Source organism: Ictidomys tridecemlineatus, chromosome 2, assembly GCF_052094955.1.
Source record: "Ictidomys tridecemlineatus isolate mIctTri1 chromosome 2, mIctTri1.hap1, whole genome shotgun sequence".
NCBI lineage: Eukaryota > Metazoa > Chordata > Mammalia > Rodentia > Sciuridae > Ictidomys > Ictidomys tridecemlineatus.
Window position 1 is genome coordinate 110069004 of NC_135478.1, and position 21905 is coordinate 110090908.

The following is a 21905-nucleotide window of genomic DNA, read 5'->3' on the forward strand; positions in this document are numbered from 1 at the left end:
CATTGAGCCATGTTGCTGGAGCTCAGCTCACATTGCAGACTCAGGAGGAGGTCCCTGGAGGGAACCCTGGTGGAAAAAAATCCCACACCCTTATTCAGAGGATCTGCTAGAATTTCCATTTATGAGGGCAGCACTCAGACCAGAGATGGTTTGAGTGAAAGGTCCTTACTGAGCAGCTGTGTAGGGACAACAGGGCAGTTCCACAGTGGACCTTACATAGCTTATCTTGGCCCAAAGATGAGAGACCAGCTGATTTCTGCAATTCACTAGGTCCATCTCTATACAAACAAGTATGGTCTGAATTCTATATAATTTTCTACCAATTCTTTGAGAGTCCACTTCAAGAAGCTGTATTTGTCTTTAACAGGTGTAAATATACAATTAAGTATAATATAAAGTGTTAGCAACTCATTGAAGATGTAGTAAAAATAGATAATTTAGAATGAGTTTACATACTTGGTCATTCACACACTGTGATTCAGTAGGTGCATTCAAACTAGTATAATATAAACTGATGTGTGCTTTGATCTATGTTTTAGATAACACTATAGTTTCAGTACTGAATTAACTGATAGAAGCACAAGAGAATGAAAGGTTTTCAGGAGGTGGGTTCTTCCCATGCCATATAATACAGAATTTATTCCAGTCCTGCACATACCTTTTCTGCCAATTATTTCCTTCCTTTATAAACTTTATTCGGTGCAGAAGCAGCTCTTCTGTTGAAAACAAGCCCCAAATTCTTTCATTATTTATATACAAGTTCTTGCATCAGAATCATTTGTGGGATTGTGAGTTGAGGTCTTGAATGTTACAATTTGAGTCACATGATAGATTTTGACTTCTGTATTTGAGATTTTATTAATGAATTTCTCACCATCTGTTAGTTAAAATAAATATTACTAGATGTTCATACAACTCACCCTGATATGCAACATATTTGCTCATGGATACATCTTCTATGCTCAGAATTTTTACCATCATCCTCCTATTTCTGTGGTTTCTTTGCTCTGGTCTGCAGAACCAACATATGCTTTGGTACTGTCTTCACATAAACACACAGAATCCAGTTGATCCCACTAGTCACCTTCTCCTCACTCATGGCCATGTTCTTTAGCTTTTGCTTAGTCCTAAGGTCAAATTTTTCATTTGACACATCATCTTGAATCAATTTAGTATCTCAACTTTAAATGTCTAGAGATCAGCATCTATCATGTTCTATGCCTTAGTTCTATTTTTTTCTCTGGCTTTCCTCTTCTGGTGGATTTACAAGGTCAATCTGGATACAAATGTAGTTATTTCTTTCTGTCAGGATGAGTTCTGGGTTCTGTATATACAGAACTGCCAAAAAAAAATAGAATTTCTGTTCTGAATGAACTTAGTTCCTAGTGGAAAAACACACAGTGAACAGTGTCACACTGAGTTTTCCTCATGTGGCTGATACCACCCAATAATGCCCACCCATAGCATTTACAGCCTGCTTTTGACTTCTGAGAGCCCTTTGACTCCCACAGAACACCAGCAGTGGATATCTCCACATGGTGTCCATAACCTTCCCTCACTATGTACCTCCCTGACCTGCTCCAGATGCACTGCTCACATGAGTCAGGCATAGTACCTGTGTAGCTTTTCTCTACCTATTTTCTTCTTTATTTTTTTAATGTTACATACATGGTATTCATTGAGATATTTTACATATATGTGTATGATAAAAATATTTTTATACCTAAAGAAACTGTTGCAGATTCTTTTCCAAAAAAAAATAAAAAACCATTCATTTGGCAAAATATTATTTTGCTTCTTCCCAGGCATCCTAATTCAAGTCTTCCTCCAATACCCTGTATATAACCTCAAGTAGATTCTATTTGCAAAGGTAATTCTTATTTCTGGACCACAGACTAACTTTGTCTCTGAATTTTCTTCTCCTTCTGCCCCTATACCACTATTTACTTATAGCTAGGCTCCAAATAATCTACTCCAGAAGTCCTTATTGCCATGAATTGGATGGGCATTTACATTCATGTTAATGCCATATGAGGAAATTTCTAAACCTAAAATTTGACCACCTTTGCCATTGCCAATATTTTCAAACTAAAATTTAAACAAAGAAATTCATAGCAAAAAATTATTAAGGGTACAATTCCACCCATTTTTTTCATATTTGATTGACTGTAAAAATGTACACTTGATGCGACTATTGCACATTTTATCTTCATATTCTTTTATGATTAATATTCTAATGTTAAATGACAATAGTATCACTTTGAGTGTAATCTGTTATCCAGAATCAACTATTGATATAGATTCTAATGCATTTGAAAACAACATTGATTTCAATCACGAGCAACTTTGAGAAATATCTCACCAGAGATCCTGAGAAATATTATGACATAAAAATTTTGTTGAGGATAGTTAGTTCTTCCTTAGGTAAGTGGTTTAAATCTCACACTCAACCAGATAGTAAAGTCCATAATCTGAAATTGACTTTCAGTTCAAAATTGTTGTTATTAGATAACATTTTTAATCTTATGTATTTCTATAAGTTCTTAATTTTTTGAGTAAAAATAAGATTTAATGAGAAAATTAAAAATTCATATGTGATTTGATGTCTGAGCACAAATTAGCATATGCACACTCTTTAACACCTGACCTCCTCTGAGTAGTGTCAGAATAGAACAGGTGTGAGAGAATTCCACACTAAAACCAACCCTGAGTGGACTCTCCTTGCAATCCATCCCATCTTGATTTCACTTCAGTTTAACTTCCCAGGCCTTGGATCATGAGAGTCATTCAGATCAGGGTCATGTCCTATCACATGTAGCCAAATGTACTTTAATCAGTGTGTGTGTGTGTGTGTGTGTGTGTGTGTGTGTGTGTGTGTGTGTTTGCATGCATGAACACACATACGTGCACATAAGATTTAACATTAAAGAAGGAAAAGTCTGGCCTTTATCTTGGCCCCTGGTGGATAATTCTGGTAATTTACTCAGGGACCATACCTGCATTTATGCTCAGGTGCTGATTCAAGGTCTGTCCCCAGATAATTTAAGAAAGGAGAAGGTCCATAATAGTAATACCAAGTAGATTAGTTTTATTTTGAAGCTTTGAGTGCCTTCTATCTGAACAATCACCTGATTTTCATGTATTTGAGGGGGCTGAAAATTATGTTTAATTCAATAGAATTATATTCAAGTGTTTAAGGAATAAAGACCATATAACTACTCAATATTCTCATTTACTGATTGATCTGCTCTTCTGGGTAATCCTGTAAAAAAAAAACTATTAGCAGAGTGAGGCATCTGAGTATAGGATGCTTCAGGTCTGTGAACTCTCTCACATGGCCCTCTGTGTCTTTTTAACTGACTTGATATGACTTGTATTCTTTATTATAAGTCTGCAATCTTGTAAAAATAGAACTTTCATTTTGTTCTGTGACAAATTGTTATGAATCTCCAAGCCTGAGATGTTGCTGGGAATTCCTCAACTTATGGTGAATTGACACTAACTGTAGTTTGACTCTTCCCCTGAATATGGCTTTTGTCTCAAGCAAAGTCAATATTAAACTTTGAGAGCTTCCCTTGATTCAGGTAATTTAAACCCATAATAATGATTTTACCTGCACACAAATAAACTCATTGTATGTCTAGCAATGGGGCAACTCCCAAAGCCATCTCAAATAGAGAGCATGTTCAGAATCTCCATCCTGGGGATTCCATCAGTTCCCTCTGTTTCTGGTGTTTTCTCTAACAGAAACAAATACCCTGAGAGATCTGTGCCTAAGTAAATAGTGGAACGGAACATGACAAGGTGGGTGAAGCCCAGTTAGACCACATATGTACATGTTACTGCATTAGTCAGGGTCAAGATCTAGAATTTCAAGGAAAATATTCATAGCCCATCTTTTATGGAATATTCATAATCACTGAATATGTACAAATCTAAGAAAAGTCTCTTTCTTTTTAATCTTTGTTCACCTTCAACTCTCTGTGTGTCTTCCCCATAATAGTCACAATAGACAAGTCTCTACCTTATGTATACACTTTGTCAACTCTGTTTCATGTTCTGTCCTCCAACCTCTACCCAAGACCATCCAGTGAGCAGAACAATTTGTATTTCTTGCCTAAACCAGTAAATTCAGCTTTCCCAAACATGTTTTTAGGAATCTCACATTGCAGAGATTGAGTCTCTGAACAGCATCAATCTTCCTGGGCCACACAAAGCTGAACTTCTCTTTTGCCTTTTTCTATATCAGCTTTGGGCCCAGCCAGGGAAATTCGTTTCATACAGCTGAGACAAAATTTCCATGAGCATCAGAATTTTGTTGTCACAATCATATCTTTAGATGTAGATGCTAAGAGAAAATCTATAAAATTTAAGGTGAGTGTTTTCTGTATAATTCCCCCAAATAATCTTTAAACCTCTTACCTACTGTCTTCTATCTCCCTTCTTCTCATCCCCTTGTAATCAGTGAAAGATGGATTTATAAACTGGATATGACAGAAGAACGTAAGGTTATAGGTGCCTATCACCATGGAGAAAGAAGCAGAGATGTAGAATTGGTGGATGCTGCTTGACCAGGTGAGATCTTTCTCTGGCATATGATCTTTATTCCTCTAGTTCTTAAAGAACTGTGATGCATTTCAACATTATTCCAACAAACAAGTGGGGCAGGATGATTCATGGTATTAACCTAATAATCAGGTTGAAAAAATACTAGTCATGATATAATCAGTAGGTGAGTTTCTCTTGTACCTGGAAATTAAGGAACTGCTCAAGTGTGTATTCTGAAAAAAGATGACCCAGCTTCTGCTATAACAAAGAACTGGGTCATTAGACATTGAAAGCAGATCAATCACACCAAAACAGAGGTACAACCAAGAATTTTATTGGAAGCAAGGGATGACTTCCTGCCAGCCCGAGTGGAGACAGAGGCTGTGCACCCATCAGCACCACGTTAAGTAGGTTCATTAAAAGGACAGGGAAGCAGCTGGTTGAGCCTGAAAATTCAAAAAGGGCCTCACTTTCTCGTTCTCTCATTGGATCCTATAATTGACAGATGGAAGGCGGGCTCTATCATGGGATCCTGCTATTGGTGGTTGGGGGACAGGCATGGTGAAACACTGTGTTGTGTTGCTGGGCAGGAATGGATGGTGGAGCAAAAGAGAGTAAGGCTTTCACAGGGAAATGGAAACTTTAGCTTAGTCATAGGATTTGAAAGCTCCCTTGTACCTAATATTGTTCCTTTTTTTTTTGCTATAGATGGGGGATGGGACATTTAATTCATCTGGCTACCTCCTGCTGACAAGAGTCTTTGTGGGAAAAGGAGGGGAGGGATGTCTGGAAAGAGGGAAGAGAAGAAACATCATCATGAAGACTCAGGAACTGAAGCCTAAATTTCCTCTGGACTGAAATCCATGAAAGCTCCCTGAAGCCACAGATTGCAGATATTCTCAACCCAATCCATGACACTGAAAATTGTGGGATCAGCCAGCTGTCCTGTTGGAGAGGCTCCATGAATTATGCAAATGAGTGAGCCAACTGATGAGCCTAAAGACACCAAAGACACTCAAAGGCAATGAGAAGGAGAAGAAAGAGGAGACACAACATTAGCTTCTGGCTGGTGGTCCAGCAAGAGGTATTGGCTGAGAAAACACCAGCAGTCAGGAGGAGCAAATTAAGGTGAATGGGTGAGGGACCCTGGGTTACAGACTAGTGAATTCCCTCCAGTCATGTTTCCATTTTGTAGCTCCATATCTAAAGTGATGATATTCCATCAGCAGTTGGTGGGGCTTTCATGTGAGGAGTGGGTATCTTCTGAGGGAGCAAAAAGCTGGTAATCCCTGAGGAAAAGCTGGTTAAAAGTTTGAGCCATGTTATTGTGAGGGTTTCTCAGGTTGAGGAAGGTCCTTCTAGTTAAAGGGAGAAAGAAACCTCAGGTGTGAGATGTGGCACTTTAAAAGATTCTCAGGAGTGGTGGAGCAGATGTGTTTGGGGAAGGAGGATGATGGATGGTAAGTCTGGGCTTCCTGGGGCTGAGGTGGGGCAAGTTTCAGCCTGGAAATGTGAATCCATGAGGTCAGTTTGCCTGGGGATTCCTGTAGGCAGGCAACAATGGGAGTACCCTTAGAGGGCCCTTGCATTTAGGTGCCAGGGCAGGCATGTCACCAGAAAGAAGAGAGAAGTACACCCAGTCTCCTGGAGTTAAGGGGAAAGAGATGTATGACCTGGTGGAGTCCGTTGATAAGGCCTCTTGGTGTTCCCATAGGTGTGTCTAGTTGAAGGTGAGGAGGGGAGAAGTGAGCGATTCTGGAAGAGAGCTAAAGAGGGGGTGGTGCCAGGGGGTAAAGCAGGTCTCCCAGACATCACCTCAAGGGAGAGAGAAAAGTAGGTTTTGGGGGGTGTACACGGAGGAGGAACAAATCCATAGGGAGAAGTTTAACTCAATCTGTATATAATTCAAGAGAAAGCTTGACCTCCTTTAGTGCCTGGTTTGTGCATTCAACCTTGCCTGACGAGGTCGGATGGTTTGATGCATGGAAGTTCTGTGAGATATGGAGGGCTTCGGTAATATGTTGTGTTTTCTGTGAAGTGAACTCGGGGCTGTTGTCTGACTGTAGTGAGGTTGGAATTCTGAATCTGGAGATGACCTCAGAGAGTAAAATGAAAGCTTCATGGAGGCCCTCTTGTTGGTAATAGGAAAAGCCTCCACCCACTCTGTGAAGGTGTCCACAAAGACTAAAAGGTAAAGATATCTTTTGGCCTCGGGCATATGAGAAAAGTCTAGCTGCCAGTTGGCCCACAGGAATTGCCCTTTGGACTGGTGGGTAGGGAATAGCCCAGTCTGAGGGGAACATTAGGGTTAGTCCTCTGACAAATGGTGCAGCTGGAAGTGATGGAGGACTTTAACATCTTCAGGAATGAGTGAGAAGAAAGACTGCAGGAAAAGTTTGAGGTTTTGAGGGCTGGTGTGGAATAAAGAATGTAGATAAGAAAATAGGTCATGTCTGGAGCACAAGTGGTGAGGTTCTGGTGAGGGGAAATCATAATGATAGCAGGAGGATATGACATGGAATCCTGCATGGAAGCTTGATCAGCCTTGGAATTGCCCATGGTTATAGGTGAGAATTCTGCCTGGTGAGCCCTTTGTCATTAGTAAACCCCTTTCCTTTCATATGTCCAAATGGGAGATAAGAATATGAAAGACATATTTGAAATTGGTGTAAAGAGTGAGGGATTAATCAGCAGCCAGTTGGAAGGCTCAGGTAACTGCTATTAGTTCCTACTGTTGATTGGTAGTGTTTTGAGGTTTAGCTTATACTGCCTCTGACAGAGATACAATTTCATATCCCATGTGTCTTTTTCCCTCCCACATAAATGAGCTGCCATCAGTGAACCATGTGGGGGAGAAGGGGGACTATCCTCAGGGACAGCCTCCTATCCCTTTCAGTCTTCAGGTTTCAATTTGGACTTTCTCAGTGGGAACAAGACACAATTCACCCCAATTTATAGAATTCTCAGGGGAAAAGTATCTCATATACAAACTGTATAAAATAAAAGGTTCTTTAACTAATAACAGGGACATGCAGACCATGAACTCAATTTCCAGCTTGTCACAGATCAGGTTTATTTCTTCATGATTCCTCACAAGTTTGGCTCTTTGGACTCATAACACTAAGAATCAATTATTATACTATGTAACTCACTGGGTTCACTGGAAATGAGAAAATCCTAGAAAAGTGAAAGAAAATGTAATTATTAGATTGAAAAAGAAGGTAATGGACATGTGGGGCTTATTTCGAGAGCAGGATTAAAATGACTAAGAGAGAAGAGGGTTGAATCAATTTCTAAGGGAAAAAAAATCTCAAAATCTATCCAGGGTTTTCTTTTGTGTTTTGTTTTAATGGAAGGAGTTCTTTTATTCATCACAGAGCCAAAATACATACTATATTTATTAAATTATTTTCCACTTAGGAAGATATATTGAGTTTATTTAGACTTTTTTTTGTTAATGTAGTGTGCTGGGGATCAGACTTCGAACTTAGTGACTCAAGCATGTCAGGCAAGCATTCTACCACCGAACCATACCCTCAGCCCTATAGTTTGTATTTAATGAAATAAATAAGTTGTTGGAAGCTGTTTTGAAGAATGATCAATAAGAGCCTTGTCAATAGTTGAATATTGTTACCAGGGCTCATTGCTTCTCTCACAAATTACCCTTTCAACTTCCAGTTCCTTTAAATGTAATGCATCCTTTTCAGATTCAATGTGAAGAGTAGCTATTTTTCTTTCTTAATTCTTTTCAGGGTAGTCAAAGAAAGTATGAATAATCCATCTTGATATAGGATGCTTGTAATATTCTGGAATATAATTTTCTAAAACTTTTGCTAATTTAGTTTAACCAATAAATATGTTTACCAGAATTATGCCAATGGCTACTGAAAGTCCAGTAAACAAAATACAGAATTTCAATAAATTTTTAAAAATTCAAAATGCCTGTCATAGTATGAAGAAGGTTTGATAATGAAGAGTTTTTTCCATTGGTCTGCACTATGTCACACAGGAACTGGGAATATTAAGTTACATAGAGTCTTCAGAAAAATGTGTGTGAGGAACCCTGGAAATCCACGTTAAGTGCCAATGGGGTGGCTAGAGAGAGTTGTCAGTGCAGTGACAGGAGCCCACTGCAACAAATTCATGGCTGACATGACTGTGACCTATTTCTGGGTTTTCTGCTATAAAGACCTTGATATTATTACAAATATGCCCACACAATTAACATCCTGATTCTCACTTTTTCATTATTCACAGGGCTCAATATGCTTAAAGGATCCCTTGAAAATGACAGGCACAAAATCTACATAAATGACCAGAAGTGTTTGACTAATAGCAAGAAGATTGTCTTATTTCCCACTTCACATCTTGATGCCAGTGAAAAAAAATAGAATTGTGTAAAAGCTATAATTTTGCAATAGTGCCAATACTCTTAGTAATGTAAAGGGAGTAATTATGTATTTATGTGATTTATGTCTGAAACATCCCTTATTTAAGGAAATTCAATGAAGCCCAGAGCATTACAGAACCTCAAGTGGCCAGACTTGGATAAAGCAACAACTTCTATGGGGAATTCCTGGTGTCAGTAAGTTTCGTCAATTTGTCTTGGGCTTATAATCTTTAACTACTGCAAGCACTACACCTCATTATGACATATAGGAACCTGTATACTCTGCAAGTTTTACATTTAATTTACATTTGCTTAATACTCTTGAGAATGATGTATTCTGTCATTCCCTCTACATATCATGCCATTTTATATGTATGATTATTTCTTAAAAGAATATGTCTCTCTTTAGAACAGTGAGAGTCTTCATTGAGGAACCAACTCTCCACTCAGATCACAATTGCATTCTTCCTGGTCCCTGTGGAAGGAACTATTCAGTTCTTGGTTCCCAACCCGCTGAATCCTCTCCTCTATGTTGTATTTTGATATGATACAAGAGCCTTATTCCCATATCATTCTTCTAGATTCTAAGAATTTCACAGTGACAGCAGCTTTCTATTATTATTAGCTCAGTTGGGCAGAGGGGAATTTTTCTGTTGACTGATCAGTGACCATACTTCCAGGCATATTCCAGTAACATTATTTCCAGTGGGGAAACTTAAATCTGTCCAGTGAGCAGCAGAGCATACTGTGAAGCTCTCTCAGTTTCTGTACAGTGGGTACCTACAGTTCTTTCTGTCTAAAGAATCAAGCTCTGACTTCAGAGGTGCTCAGTGTGGAGCATAGCTCACCAGTAGGGAAACAATTCTGTGTGAACAGCCCTCCACTTCCAGGCAATCAGAGAACACAAAAGCAGCGTGCACTAACCATCTCTGATCTGAGGCCTCACAGGGCTGTGTCTACTATGATCTGGACACGTCTCTTCCTCATGCTCCTCTTCCACAGTACTGGTAATGCCAAGCTTTGAAAACCTAGGGATGTTCCTGAATGGGTCACTCACATCAGCAGAGACCTTTTAGCAGTTAGTTTAATCCTCATTTCTGTCCAAAGAATCATCAGTGTCTGTGTCTGCAGGTTCCTTTGCCCAGCCTGACCTGATTATGCTACCTTCTCTCTTTCTCCTGGAGCATCTTCCAGGTTCATCTGGAACCTGATCAGTAGCTTCAGTGTGGGGTGTTTCCCACTCTTGGTCTGTGCCCCTTCCTTGACAAAGAACAAAACATGTGTCACTGGATCTAAAATTCAACTTCCTTCCTTAGCTCAGATAGCCAGGCCACATCAAACTTGAACAGTCTTTTCTCAGCGCTTTTGTTTCATTGATACTTTTAATTGTAGTTTTAATTTCTTTGCTGAGAAAATTTCCTATTACTATATATATATTTTTCTCAAAGACATTTCAAGGAATTGTTTTTGGATCAATTGTGAAAAACTATAATAACCATATTGAGGTTTTCAATGCACAAATAAGGAATATCTGCTACTTTATGTCGTCTGTAATTTCTATGGCAGTGCCTTAGAATTTTGTTTAAATACTTTCAGATATTTTCTGATATTCTCTGAATAACTTTGTAGTGATATTACTATAAACTATATTGCTCTTATTTTAAACTTCATCATGCTGTATTGTTAGGATAAAGGACATCATTCCTTTCTACATGTTGGTATTATTTATTGCAGCTCAGTTTTAAAATTTTAGGTCAGATTCATCACTGAGTCACTCTTAGACCCTGAACTGGGCATAGATAAAATGAACCTTTTTAAACTTTCTCCAATTTATATTCTCAAAAAACTTTTATGTCCAACCAAGTTATTTCTGCCAATATAAAAATCAGTAAGTTGAGATTACATGAGCAATGAATCAATCTAAAAGTTAAACTGAAATATTTATATGCTGTGTTCATATCTACTTGTCTGGGGGAACTTCAAGTGCTGATTGAAGATCTGGAGAAAGAAGTTATCCCTTGAATTATACCTAATTAGAGGTCCTACTAGCACAAGAAAGCTTTCTCACATGGGTCTAGGGCCTAGTGTCAGCTTTTCCATATGATAAAGTAATAACATTATTCTTAGTCTAGAGCCAGGAGATGAGCTACATTCATGCATTGGCCAAGGCATCTTTAGATTCAGAGAAGTGTCTAGGGAAGTTGCAGCCCTATTGTTCAACTGAGTCTGACTTGAAACTCAGGTGATGCCACAAAGGGCTCAATGGCTTCTGCTTTTATCAATATATCCAGTATTTTCCAACACTGACATGACTAGTCAAATGCAGGTGAATATAGCTGATGTTTCCTATGATACAGACATCTTCTTCACTGAATTAACACATGCTGTGAAGGGGAACTTACAAACATAGACAGGTAAATGAGGCTAGAATTGGAGTTAAGCTCCTTGCAAGATAAGAGCTAAAGGGGACTAACACAAGCCCAGGAGGTGAATCTGGACAGTTGAGGCCTGCCCCTACCTATGCAGTGAGAGAGAAGAACAGCAAGAGAAAAAGAGCTCAGGTAATGGTGGAAACATTCCCCCAATCCCTTCAGTGAGGCTGAATTATCCCAGTCCTCCTTTCTTTTCCCACTCTCTATCAGAGACTCTTTCTGCAAATATAAGGATCATAATTGCCCCAGTTCCTTGATAAGATAAATGTTACTGCTCAGGGAACTGTGCCAGATCAGAGAGTGTACAGCCTCTGAGAGTCCCTATCAGTTGTCACAGGGCACAATTCCAAGTCCATGTATCATTTGAGTAAATGGGCCTACTAAGAAGATGGGTATGGATTACAGGGCAGCCCTACAGGATCCCCTGCTGGTCACAGGACACACCAAACACTATGACCCAGAAACTTGAAAACCCAACTCTTTTTTCATTATGGAACTTGAGAACTAGGAACTCAACTGGTTTCTACAGCTCATCAGGTTACTGTTTCTATTTACAAACCTCTGGTATGATTCTAAGACAATCTGATTCTGATTCATATATTTTTACTGTGCTTTCTTACTCTCAAAAGAGTCCTGTCTATGGGATATGCAAACATATATAAATGATATCATACAGCTTTAGCTTGCCTGAAAAATATGCTGTACAATTCAAATCTCTTCATGGATATATGTTTCAGAAAAAAAATATATATATATATATATATATCATCATATCTAGTTTGAATTAGTTCACTTTGTTTTTGAAAATGGTTTTACATTCACAGGAAAATTGTATAGAAAAAATAGAATTCCCATATATCCTCTCACTTCCATGTCATTTCTTTTAGATTTTTTCTAAAAAGAGGACTTAATAAATAAATAGCGATCCTATTCTGTTTCTCTATATGTGAAGGTGTGTTTTTAGAGGGCAAAATAAAAGTAGCTTTTTAGAATAAATTTTAAAATACGCATACATTTTTCATGTTCCATTTATTCTGAATTCATCAATGGATTTCAATTACTCATATGTCAATTGGTTTGTATTTATATCTGTCATGTTTCAGTGAATTTAGCTGTTTTACTTTTTGGTAAAGTGAACAAAAGCACAATAGAATGTACCATTTGTAGATGCAGGGTTTAATCACACCATGTTCTATAATAACCAAGTCTACACTGGCACATCAATTCTCTACCAATCATTCATTGCTTCAACCAGCCCCTCCATCCAGTATAGAAGCATCTTTTCTGCAAATGGCAAGCTCACAAACTTCTTTTTCTTTTTCTAAAATTACCCTATAAAAATTTTGGGGGGGATTGTGTGGTTGAATATTAGATTTACTTCTATCATAGTGAATAATTTAATATCTTTTTTAACATTTTGTTGATGCATAATTCAGTTGATCTTAGATAATTTGCAAGTTACTAGATTTTCATATATTATTCCCTGCTCTGTGGTGCATTGGCTCATGGAATCTGTCCTCTATGCTCAGACTTATCTCCATTGTCCACCTGCTCCTGTGGTTTCTTTACTCAGAACCTAAAGGTACAACATGTCCTCCTCCACTTTCTCCATATGAACTTCTATGATCTAGTCTTTCCCACTGGTAACCTTCAACAGGACACATTCCTCCATATTTCTCTCCTCTTCTCCAGATCCTGAAGTCAAGTTTCTTATCTAACATCTCCTCTTCAAACAACTGAAACCAAGAATATCCAGACATTAACACAAATCAATACTTTTGCCTCAAATCTATTCTCATCTTTGGGATTCCTTTCTAGGTGAATATTCATTTTTCAAACACATGTTGACTTTGTCCTTCTTGGCCATCATCTGGCTGTTTAGAAGGCAGTGACAAATGAGAAAAAAAGCCCAAATTCTCAAGGAACCTAGTTTCTAGAAGTGAATCACAATGAATTGTCAAAGAGAAACATAGACATGAGGTTCACATCACCTTGAATGTATTATTCATCCTGGGTATTTCCAGTTTATTTCTGACAGCTGAGGGCCCCTTGTCTCTCACAGGATGCCAACACCAAGTGTCTGCAAACTCTACCTACAGCCTCTCCTCAGTCTATACCACTCCCTGTCCTCTATTAAGTCCCTGAGAGCAGGTTCTCCTGACTGGATTCTATTTGACTTTGCAAACAATTAGATGACAAAATCTTTAAACTTCAGCACTCTCAGTCAGTTATCCCTTGACCTTTTTTCCTCCCACATCAATCCTATTGAAACCTTGTCTTTATTTAGTTTTATTTTTCCAGTGTACTATGGGCAAGGCCTGATGCTGTCCCTGCTGTGACTTTCTGGAGCTTTTAAGGAAGGACCTTGGAGTCAGTGTGATATCTAAATGTTGAGAAGGAGGTTTTGGAGTGTAGGATGCACCGTGACGCACTCAAGAACTAAAAAAGACTTCACTGAGAACCACCTCCTGGATATGACAAAATTTGATATCATATATAGGATGCCAGCAAAACACTGTTCAGATTCTAACTCTAGTTTTTATTTATTTATTTTTTGCATTAGTTTGAGGATTTTTCAGTCTTTATAATTATTTTTGAAACAATTCAAAAGAAGTGCAGAGTGAGAGAGATTTATAATTTTATAAATTAATGTATTTTAGGCGGCAAGGTGCCAGAGCGGGGGAGCAGCGATACGGATTCTGGGGGCTCCCGCCAGTGGTACATTGGCAGCGCTTAGTGCTGAGTTCCGGCTTTGAGACAGAGGAGAGAAGCAGTCCAGCTTGGTTCCAGTCACCGGTCGGACCACAGAGGAGGACAGCAGCCACCATTTCGGAGAGATGATGTAATCATCCCCATGTTCTACTGATCTCAGCTCATTCAGCTACGGAACAGGTGATTTCAGGCTGGTATTTGCCTGCGACTAGCAGACAGATTTCTTGCTCAGGATCGGGACTGGGGATCTTGTGGAGAATACTCATAGAGGCTCGTGCCTGGCAAGGCGTGCGCCGGGCACTGAGCAGCTGGACTCTGGTTCCCGGGGCTAACCTGGCCCAGGTCTGAGGAATCTGCGGAGACTGCCGATGGAGTCCAGCTCCAAGTGGAGCGTGCGCTGAGCTTGGGGCGACTGGGTTCTGACTCCCGGAACAGTTTTGGCCTGGGGCTAGGGAACCCGTGGGGGTCGCTCGTTGGAGCCAGCTCCCAGAGGAGAGTGTATTGGGATCGGAGAGGCGGGGTTTTGGCTACCTAAGCTGCTTTGGCCCAAGGCTAGGGAACCAGCGGTGACTGCTTCTCAGCCAGGGTCCTGCTGGGTGCTGTGGGGGCAGAGTGGAGCTTCCACCTGCGCCCAGAGCAGGCCAAGTGACCCGCCGGCGTGGTATCATGACACCCCAAATGCAGATGGGGCTGAAGAGAGAAGCCGCCCACGCCTAGAATAGGACCAGCGACCCCGCGGCGCGATAGCCAAGTAACCTCATTTGGAGTAGGGGCTGTGAAGAGCTGCCATCTGAGCAAGCAGAGCAGAAGGACCACTGGCAAGACAGGCCAGGTAGCTTGCCAACGTGGTGGACACGTAACACCAAGGCAGTCGCGTCACACTGGTTGGAGTGGGGGTGGAACAGGGTCGCCGCCCAGGTCCAGAGGGGGCTCAGCAACCCGTTGGAGAGGTAGTCAGGTACCCCTATTGGGAGTGGGGGCTGTGCAGAACTGCGACCCACCGTCATAGAGGCCTGCCAGCGTGGTAGACACGTCACACCAATTGGAGTGGGGACCCAGCAGAGCCACCACCCACATCCAGATCAGGACCAACAACCCCAGGGAGTGGTAGTTACGTTACCACAACTGGAGTGGGGTTAGAGCAGAACCGCCACCCGTGCCCGCAGGGGGGGCAGACCTGCGACCGATCAGCGTGGTAGACAGACCACCCTAATTAGAGGAGGAGCACTGCCACTACCCGCCCTGCAAGGGAGACTTCCCAACTATACAAGAGCAATATAAATAAATAGGGGGTAAATTTCAAAAACACAACAGTTGCACCAAGCAGAAAGAAACACGAGCAGTATGAAAAGACAAGGAAAGAAAGGACCACAAGCAATGCAGGTCAACTCAACTTTAGAAGAAGTAATAGCTGCAACAGATGGAATGTCAGATAAAGAGTACAGAATATATATGCTTCAGATGATCTAGAGTCTCAAGGAAGACATGAGACAGCAAAATCAGACAATGAAAGATCACTTTGACAAAAAAATCCAGGAAGTAAAAGATCAATTTCACAGAGAGATAGAGGTAATAAAAAACAAATTGAAATCCTAGAAATGCAGGAAACAATAAACCAACTTAAAAACTCAATTGAGAATACTACCAGCAGAGTAGATCACTTAGAAGAGAGAACATCAGACAATGAAGACAAAGTATTTCAACTGGAAAAGAACATAGACAGCTCAGCAAGTCTGCTAAGAAACCATGAGCAGAACATCCAAGAATTATGGGACAATATCAAAAGACCAAATTTAAGAGTCATTGGGATACAGGAAGGCACAGAGCTCCATACCAAAGGAATAAACAGTCGATTCAGTGAAATTATACGAGAAAACTTCCCAGACTTGAAGAATGAGAAAGAATCCCAAATCCTAGAAGCCTACAGGATGCCGAATGTGCAAAATCATAAGAGATCCACACCTAGACACATTATAATGAAGATGTCCAACATACAGAATAAGGAGAGAATTTTAAAAGCTGCAAGAGAAAGAAAGCAGATTACATTTAGGGGCAAACCAATCAGGATAACAGCTGATCTCTAAACACAGACTCTGAAAGCTAGAAGATCCTGGAATAACATATTTCAAACACTGAAAGAAAATGGGTTCCAACCAAGAATTGTGTATCCGGCGAAATTAAGCTTCAGGATAGAAGATGAAATTAAAACCTTCCACGATAAACAAAAGTTAAAAGAATTTGCAGCTAGAAAACCATCTCTTCAAAAAATCCTTGGCAAAACATTACAGGAAGAGGAAATGGAAAATAACATTGAAAACCAACAATGGGAGGTAGGACAGTAAAGGGGGGAGAGTAGTCAAAGAGGATAACAAATCAGGTTTAGTAACATCAATAAACAAATATGGCTAGAAGAACAAACCATATCTCAATAATGACCCTAAATGTTAATGACTTAAACTCACTAATTAAGAGACACAGGCTAGTGGAATGGATCACAAAACAAGACCCAACAATACGCTGCCTACAGGAGATGCATCTGATAGGAAAAGATATTCATAGACTGAAGGTGAAAGGTTGGGAAAAATCATACCACTCATATGGACTGCGGAAACAAGCAGGAGTGTCCATACTCATATCTAATAAAATAGATTTCAAGCCAAAGTTAATCAAAAGGGATAAAGAAGGACACTTCATACTGCTCAAGGGAACCATACACCAAAAAGATATAACAATCATAAATATATATGCCCCAAATAATGGTGCAGCTGTGTTCATCAAGCAAACTCTTCTCAAGTTCAAGAGTCTAATAGACCACCATACAATAATCATGGGAGACTTCAACACACCTCTCTCACCACTGGACAGATCTTCCAAACAAAAGTTAAATAAGGAAACTATAGAACTCAATAACACAATTAACAACCTAGACTTAATTGACATATATAGACTATACCACCCAACATCAAGTAGTTACACTTTTTTCTCAGCAGCACATGGAACCTTCTCAAAAATAGACCATGTATTATGTCACAGGGCAACTCTTAGACAATATAAAGGGGTAGAGATAATACCATGCATCTTATCTGATCATAATGAAATAAAACTGAAAATCAATGATAAAAGAAGGAAGGAAATATCAAGCATCACTTGGAGAATGAACAATAGGTTGCTGAATGATCAATGGGTTTTAGAAGACATCAAGGAGGAAATTAAAAACTTCCTAGAGTTAAATGAAAACACAGACACAACATATCTGAATCTATGGGACACAATGAAAGCAGTTCTAAGAGGAAAATTCATTGCTTGGAGTTCATTCCTCAAAAAAAGAAAAAAAAACAACAAATAAATGATCTCATACTTCATCTCAAAATCCTAGAAAAAGAAGAGCAAAACAACAGCAAAAGAAGTAGAAGGCAAGAAATAATTAAAATCAGAGCTGAAATTAATGAAATTGAAACAAAAGAAACAATTGAAAAAATTGACAAAACTAAAAGTTGGTTCTTTGAAAAAATAAATAAAATTGACAGACCCTTAGCCATGCTAACGAAGAGAAGAAGAGAGAGAACTCAAATTACTAACATATGGGATGAAAAAGGTAATATCACAACAGACACTTCAGAAATACAGAAGATAATTAGAAATTATTTTGAATCCTTATACTCCAATAAAATAGAAGATAGTGAAGGCATAGATAAATTCCTTAAGTCCTATTATCTGCCCAGATTGAGTCAGGAGGATATAGACAACCTAAACAGACCAATAACAATAGAGGAAATAGAAGAAACCATCAAAAGATTACCAACTAAAAAACGCCCAGGACCAGATGGGTATACAGCAGAGTTTTACAAAACCTTTAAAGAGGAACTAACACCAATACTTTTCAAGCTATTTCAGGAAATAGAAAAAGAGGGAGAACTTCCAAATTCATTCTACGAGGCCAACATCACCCTGATTCCGAAACCAGACAAAGACACTTCAAAGAAAGAAAACTACAGACCAATATCTCTAATGAACCTTGACGCAAAAATCCTCAATAAAATTCTGGCGAATCGGATTCAAATACATATCAAAACAATTATACACCATGATCAAGTAGGATTCATCCCTGGGATGCAAGGCTGGTTCAATATACGGAAATCAATAAATGTTATTCACCACATCAATAGACTTAAAAATAAGAACCATATGATCATCTCGATAGATGCAGGAAAAGCATTCGACAAAGTACAGCATCCCTTTATGTTCAAAACTCTAGAAAAATTAGGGATAACTGGAACATACCTCAACATTGAAAAGCAATCTATGATAAGCCACAGGCCAGCATTATTCTGAATGGAGAAAAATTGAAGGCATTCCCTCTAAGATCTGGTACAAGACAGGGATGCCCTCTCTCACCACTTCTGTTCAACATAGTCCTCAAAACACTGGCCAGAGCAATTAGACAGACGAAAGAAATTAAAGGCATAAAAATAGGAAAAGAAGAACTTAAATTATCACTATTTGCAGATGATATGATTCTATACCTAGCAGACCCAAAAGGGTCTACAAAGAAGCTATTAGAGCTAATAAATGAATTCAGCAAAGTGGCAGGATATAAGATCAACAGGCATAAATCAAAGGCATTCCTGTATATCAGCGACAAATCCTCTGAAACGGAAATGAGGACAACTACTCCATTCACAATATCCCCCCAAAAAATAAAATACTTGGGAATCAATCTAACAAAAGAGGTGAAAGATTTATACAATGAAATTTACAGAACCCTAAAGAAAGATATAGAAGAAGACCTTAGAAGATGGAAAAATATACCCTGCTCATGGATAGGCAGAACTAACATCATCAAAATGGCGATATTACCAAAAGTTCTCTATAAGTTCAATGCAATGCCAATCAAAATCCCAACAGCATTTTTTGTAGAAATAGATAAAAGAATCATGAAATTCATATGAATAATAAAAGACCCAGAATAGCAAAAACAATGCTAAGCAGGAAGTGTGAATCAGGCGGTATAGCGATACCAGACTTCAAACTATACTACAGAGCAATAGTAACAAAAACAGCATGGTACTGGTACCAAAACAGGCGGGTGGACCAATGGTACAGAATAGAGGACACAGTAACCAATCCACAAAACTACAATTATCTTATATTTGATAAAGGGGCTGAAAGCATGCAATGGAGGAAGGATAGCATCTTCAACAAATGGTGCTATGAAAACTGGAAATCCATTTGCATAAAAATGAATCTGAATCCCTATCTCTCGCCATGCACAAAAGTTAACTCAAAATGGATCAAGGAGCTTTATATTAAATCAGAGACACGGCATCTGATAGAAGAAAAAGTTGGTTATGATCTACATACTGTGGGATCGGGCCCCAAATTCCTCAATAGGACACCCATAGCGCAAGAGTTAACAACTAGAATCGACAAATGTGACTTACTCAAACTAAAAAGTTTTTTCTCAGCGAAAGAAACAATAAGAGAGATAAACAGGGAGCCTACATCCTGGGAACAAATCTTTAATCCACACACTTCAGATAGAGCCCTAATAACCAGAATATACAAAGAACTCAAAAAATTAGACAATAAGATAACAAATAACCCAATCAATAAATGGGCCAAGGACCTGAACAGACACTTCTCAGAGGAGGACATACAATCAATCAATAAGTACATGAAAAAATGCTCACCATAACTAGCATTCAGAGAATTGCAAAACTACCCTAAGATACCATCTCACTCCAGTAAGATTGGCAGCCATTAGGAAGTCAAACAACAATAAGTGCTGGAGAGGATTAGGGGATAAGGTCACTCTTGTTCATTGCTGGTGGGACTGCAAATTGGTGCAGTCAATTTGGAAAGCAGTATGGAGATTTCTTGGAAAGCTGGGAATGGAACCACCATTTGACCCAGCTATTCCCCTTCTTGGTCTATTCCCTAAAGACCTAATAAGAGCATGCTACAGGGACACTGCTACATCGATGTTCATAGCAGCACAATTCACGATAGCAAGATTATGGAATCAGCCTAGATGCCCTTCAATAGATGAATGGATTAAAAAAAAATGTGGCATTTATACACAATGGAGTATTACTCTGCATTAAAAAATGACAAAATCATAGAATTTGGAGGGAAATGGATGGCATTAGAGCAGATTATGCTAAGTGAAGCTAGTCAATCTTTAAAAAACAAATACCAAATGGCCCCTTTGATATAAGGGGAGTAAACAAGGACAGGGTAGGGACGAAGAGCTTGAGAAGAAGATTTACTAATGTAAATCTTAGTAATGAGGGGATGAGAGGTGGGAGGGAAAGGGAGTGAGAAGGGAAATCACATGGAAATGGAAGGCGATCCTCAGGGTTATACAAAATGATATATAAGAGGAAAGGAGGGGTAAGGCAAGATAATACAAATGGAAGAAATGATTTACAGTAGAAGGGGTAGAGAGAGAAAAGGGGAGGGGAGGGGAGGGGAGGAGGGATAGTAGAGAATAGGACAGACAGCAGAATACATCAGACACTAGAAAAGCAATATGTCAATCAATGGAAGGGTAACTGATGTGATACAGCAATCTGTATACGGGGTAAAGTTGGGAGTTCATAACCCGCTTGAATCAAACTGTGAAATATGATGTATTAAGAACTATGTAATGTTTTGAACGACCAACAATAAAAAAAAAGAAAAAAATAAATAAATTAATGTATTTTAATATAAAAACATTAGTGCATAGGTCAGAGCCTGTGGCAAATTGGTTTTTGTCCCACTTCCCTATTTGCCTGTTTCACTGTGAAAAGCATTATTGTGCCACGTCCCACAGTAATAGTCAGCCTCATCTTCAAGTTGGAGCCCAGATATCTGCAGAACACCTGCATTGGCTGAGGTATCTTTGGATCCAGAGAAACGACTGGGGACCCCAGAGCCCTGGTGCTTGATTGACTCTGAGTAATAGCTCAGGAGATACTTGGGAGGACTCCCTGGTTTCTGCTGGTACCAACTGATCCAGTAACTACGAACACTGAAGCCACTGCTCAGAGTGCAGGTGAGTTTGGAAGAAGCTCCTGGAGATGCAGAGAGAGATGGCAGTTGAGTCAGCACAGGCTGGGAGAGGGAACCTACAGAGAAAAAAGAGGGATATAGTGTCCTTGGTCAAACTTATCATAGGTTCATACCTAAAGAGTTGATGCAAACAGTGAATCAAACACTGATTCCTGAAGCATTTTCCTACCTGTGCAGTGAGAGAGCAGCAGGATGAGAAAAGGAGTCCAAGCCATGGTAGGCAAATCTTCCTATGTCCCCCAGTGGAGGTGTGGTATCACAGGTCTCCTTTTCTTCCCCCACTCCTTCAGAGGAGGGGCTGTTCATGCAAATGCTTCCATCCTGACTGCCCCAGGAACCCACCCCAAAACAGCCCTGGGACTAGAACTCAGCTCAAACTACAGACTGGGGAGAATGAAAGTTTGTTTGCCACTTGGGAGAACCTTTGGAGGATGGACTGCTAAGACAAGACAAAGTTCCCAGCCCAGGGGACTCTGCTATACCAGAGTTAACACACTTTTAAGTCCTCTTTAGTTAACACAGGGCCCCTCCTCCAGGCCAGAACTCCTTTGAGTGAATGATCCTTACTGAGCAGCTGAATAGGGACCACAGGATAGTCCCACAGTGTCCTCTGCTGGTCACAGGGCATACATTCCCATGGTCCAACATCTTGAGAGCCAACAGGTTTCTGTAGCTCATCAGTAACTGTCTATATATGGAAGGTTGGATTCCTAAATGCTGCAATATTGATATGCTCCCATTTCCTCTCCCTCTAATAAGTTTTTCTG

General features: G+C 39.6%; 1 pseudogene and 1 gene segment (V, D, J or C); both read right to left on the bottom strand.

Moving 5' to 3' along the window:
- Positions 1 to 1953: 1953 nt before the first annotated feature.
- Positions 1954 to 8702, bottom strand: LOC110597309 (NADH dehydrogenase [ubiquinone] 1 beta subcomplex subunit 5, mitochondrial pseudogene; annotated as a pseudogene).
- A 12148-nt stretch (positions 8703 to 20850) lies between these two features.
- On the bottom strand, positions 20851 to 21353 carry LOC144368464 (putative non-functional immunoglobulin lambda variable 5-48). The segment is given in 2 exon segments: positions 20851 to 21194; positions 21308 to 21353. Coding segments are annotated over 2 exon segments (390 nt in total).
- Between the last annotated feature and the right edge of the window lie 552 nt (positions 21354 to 21905).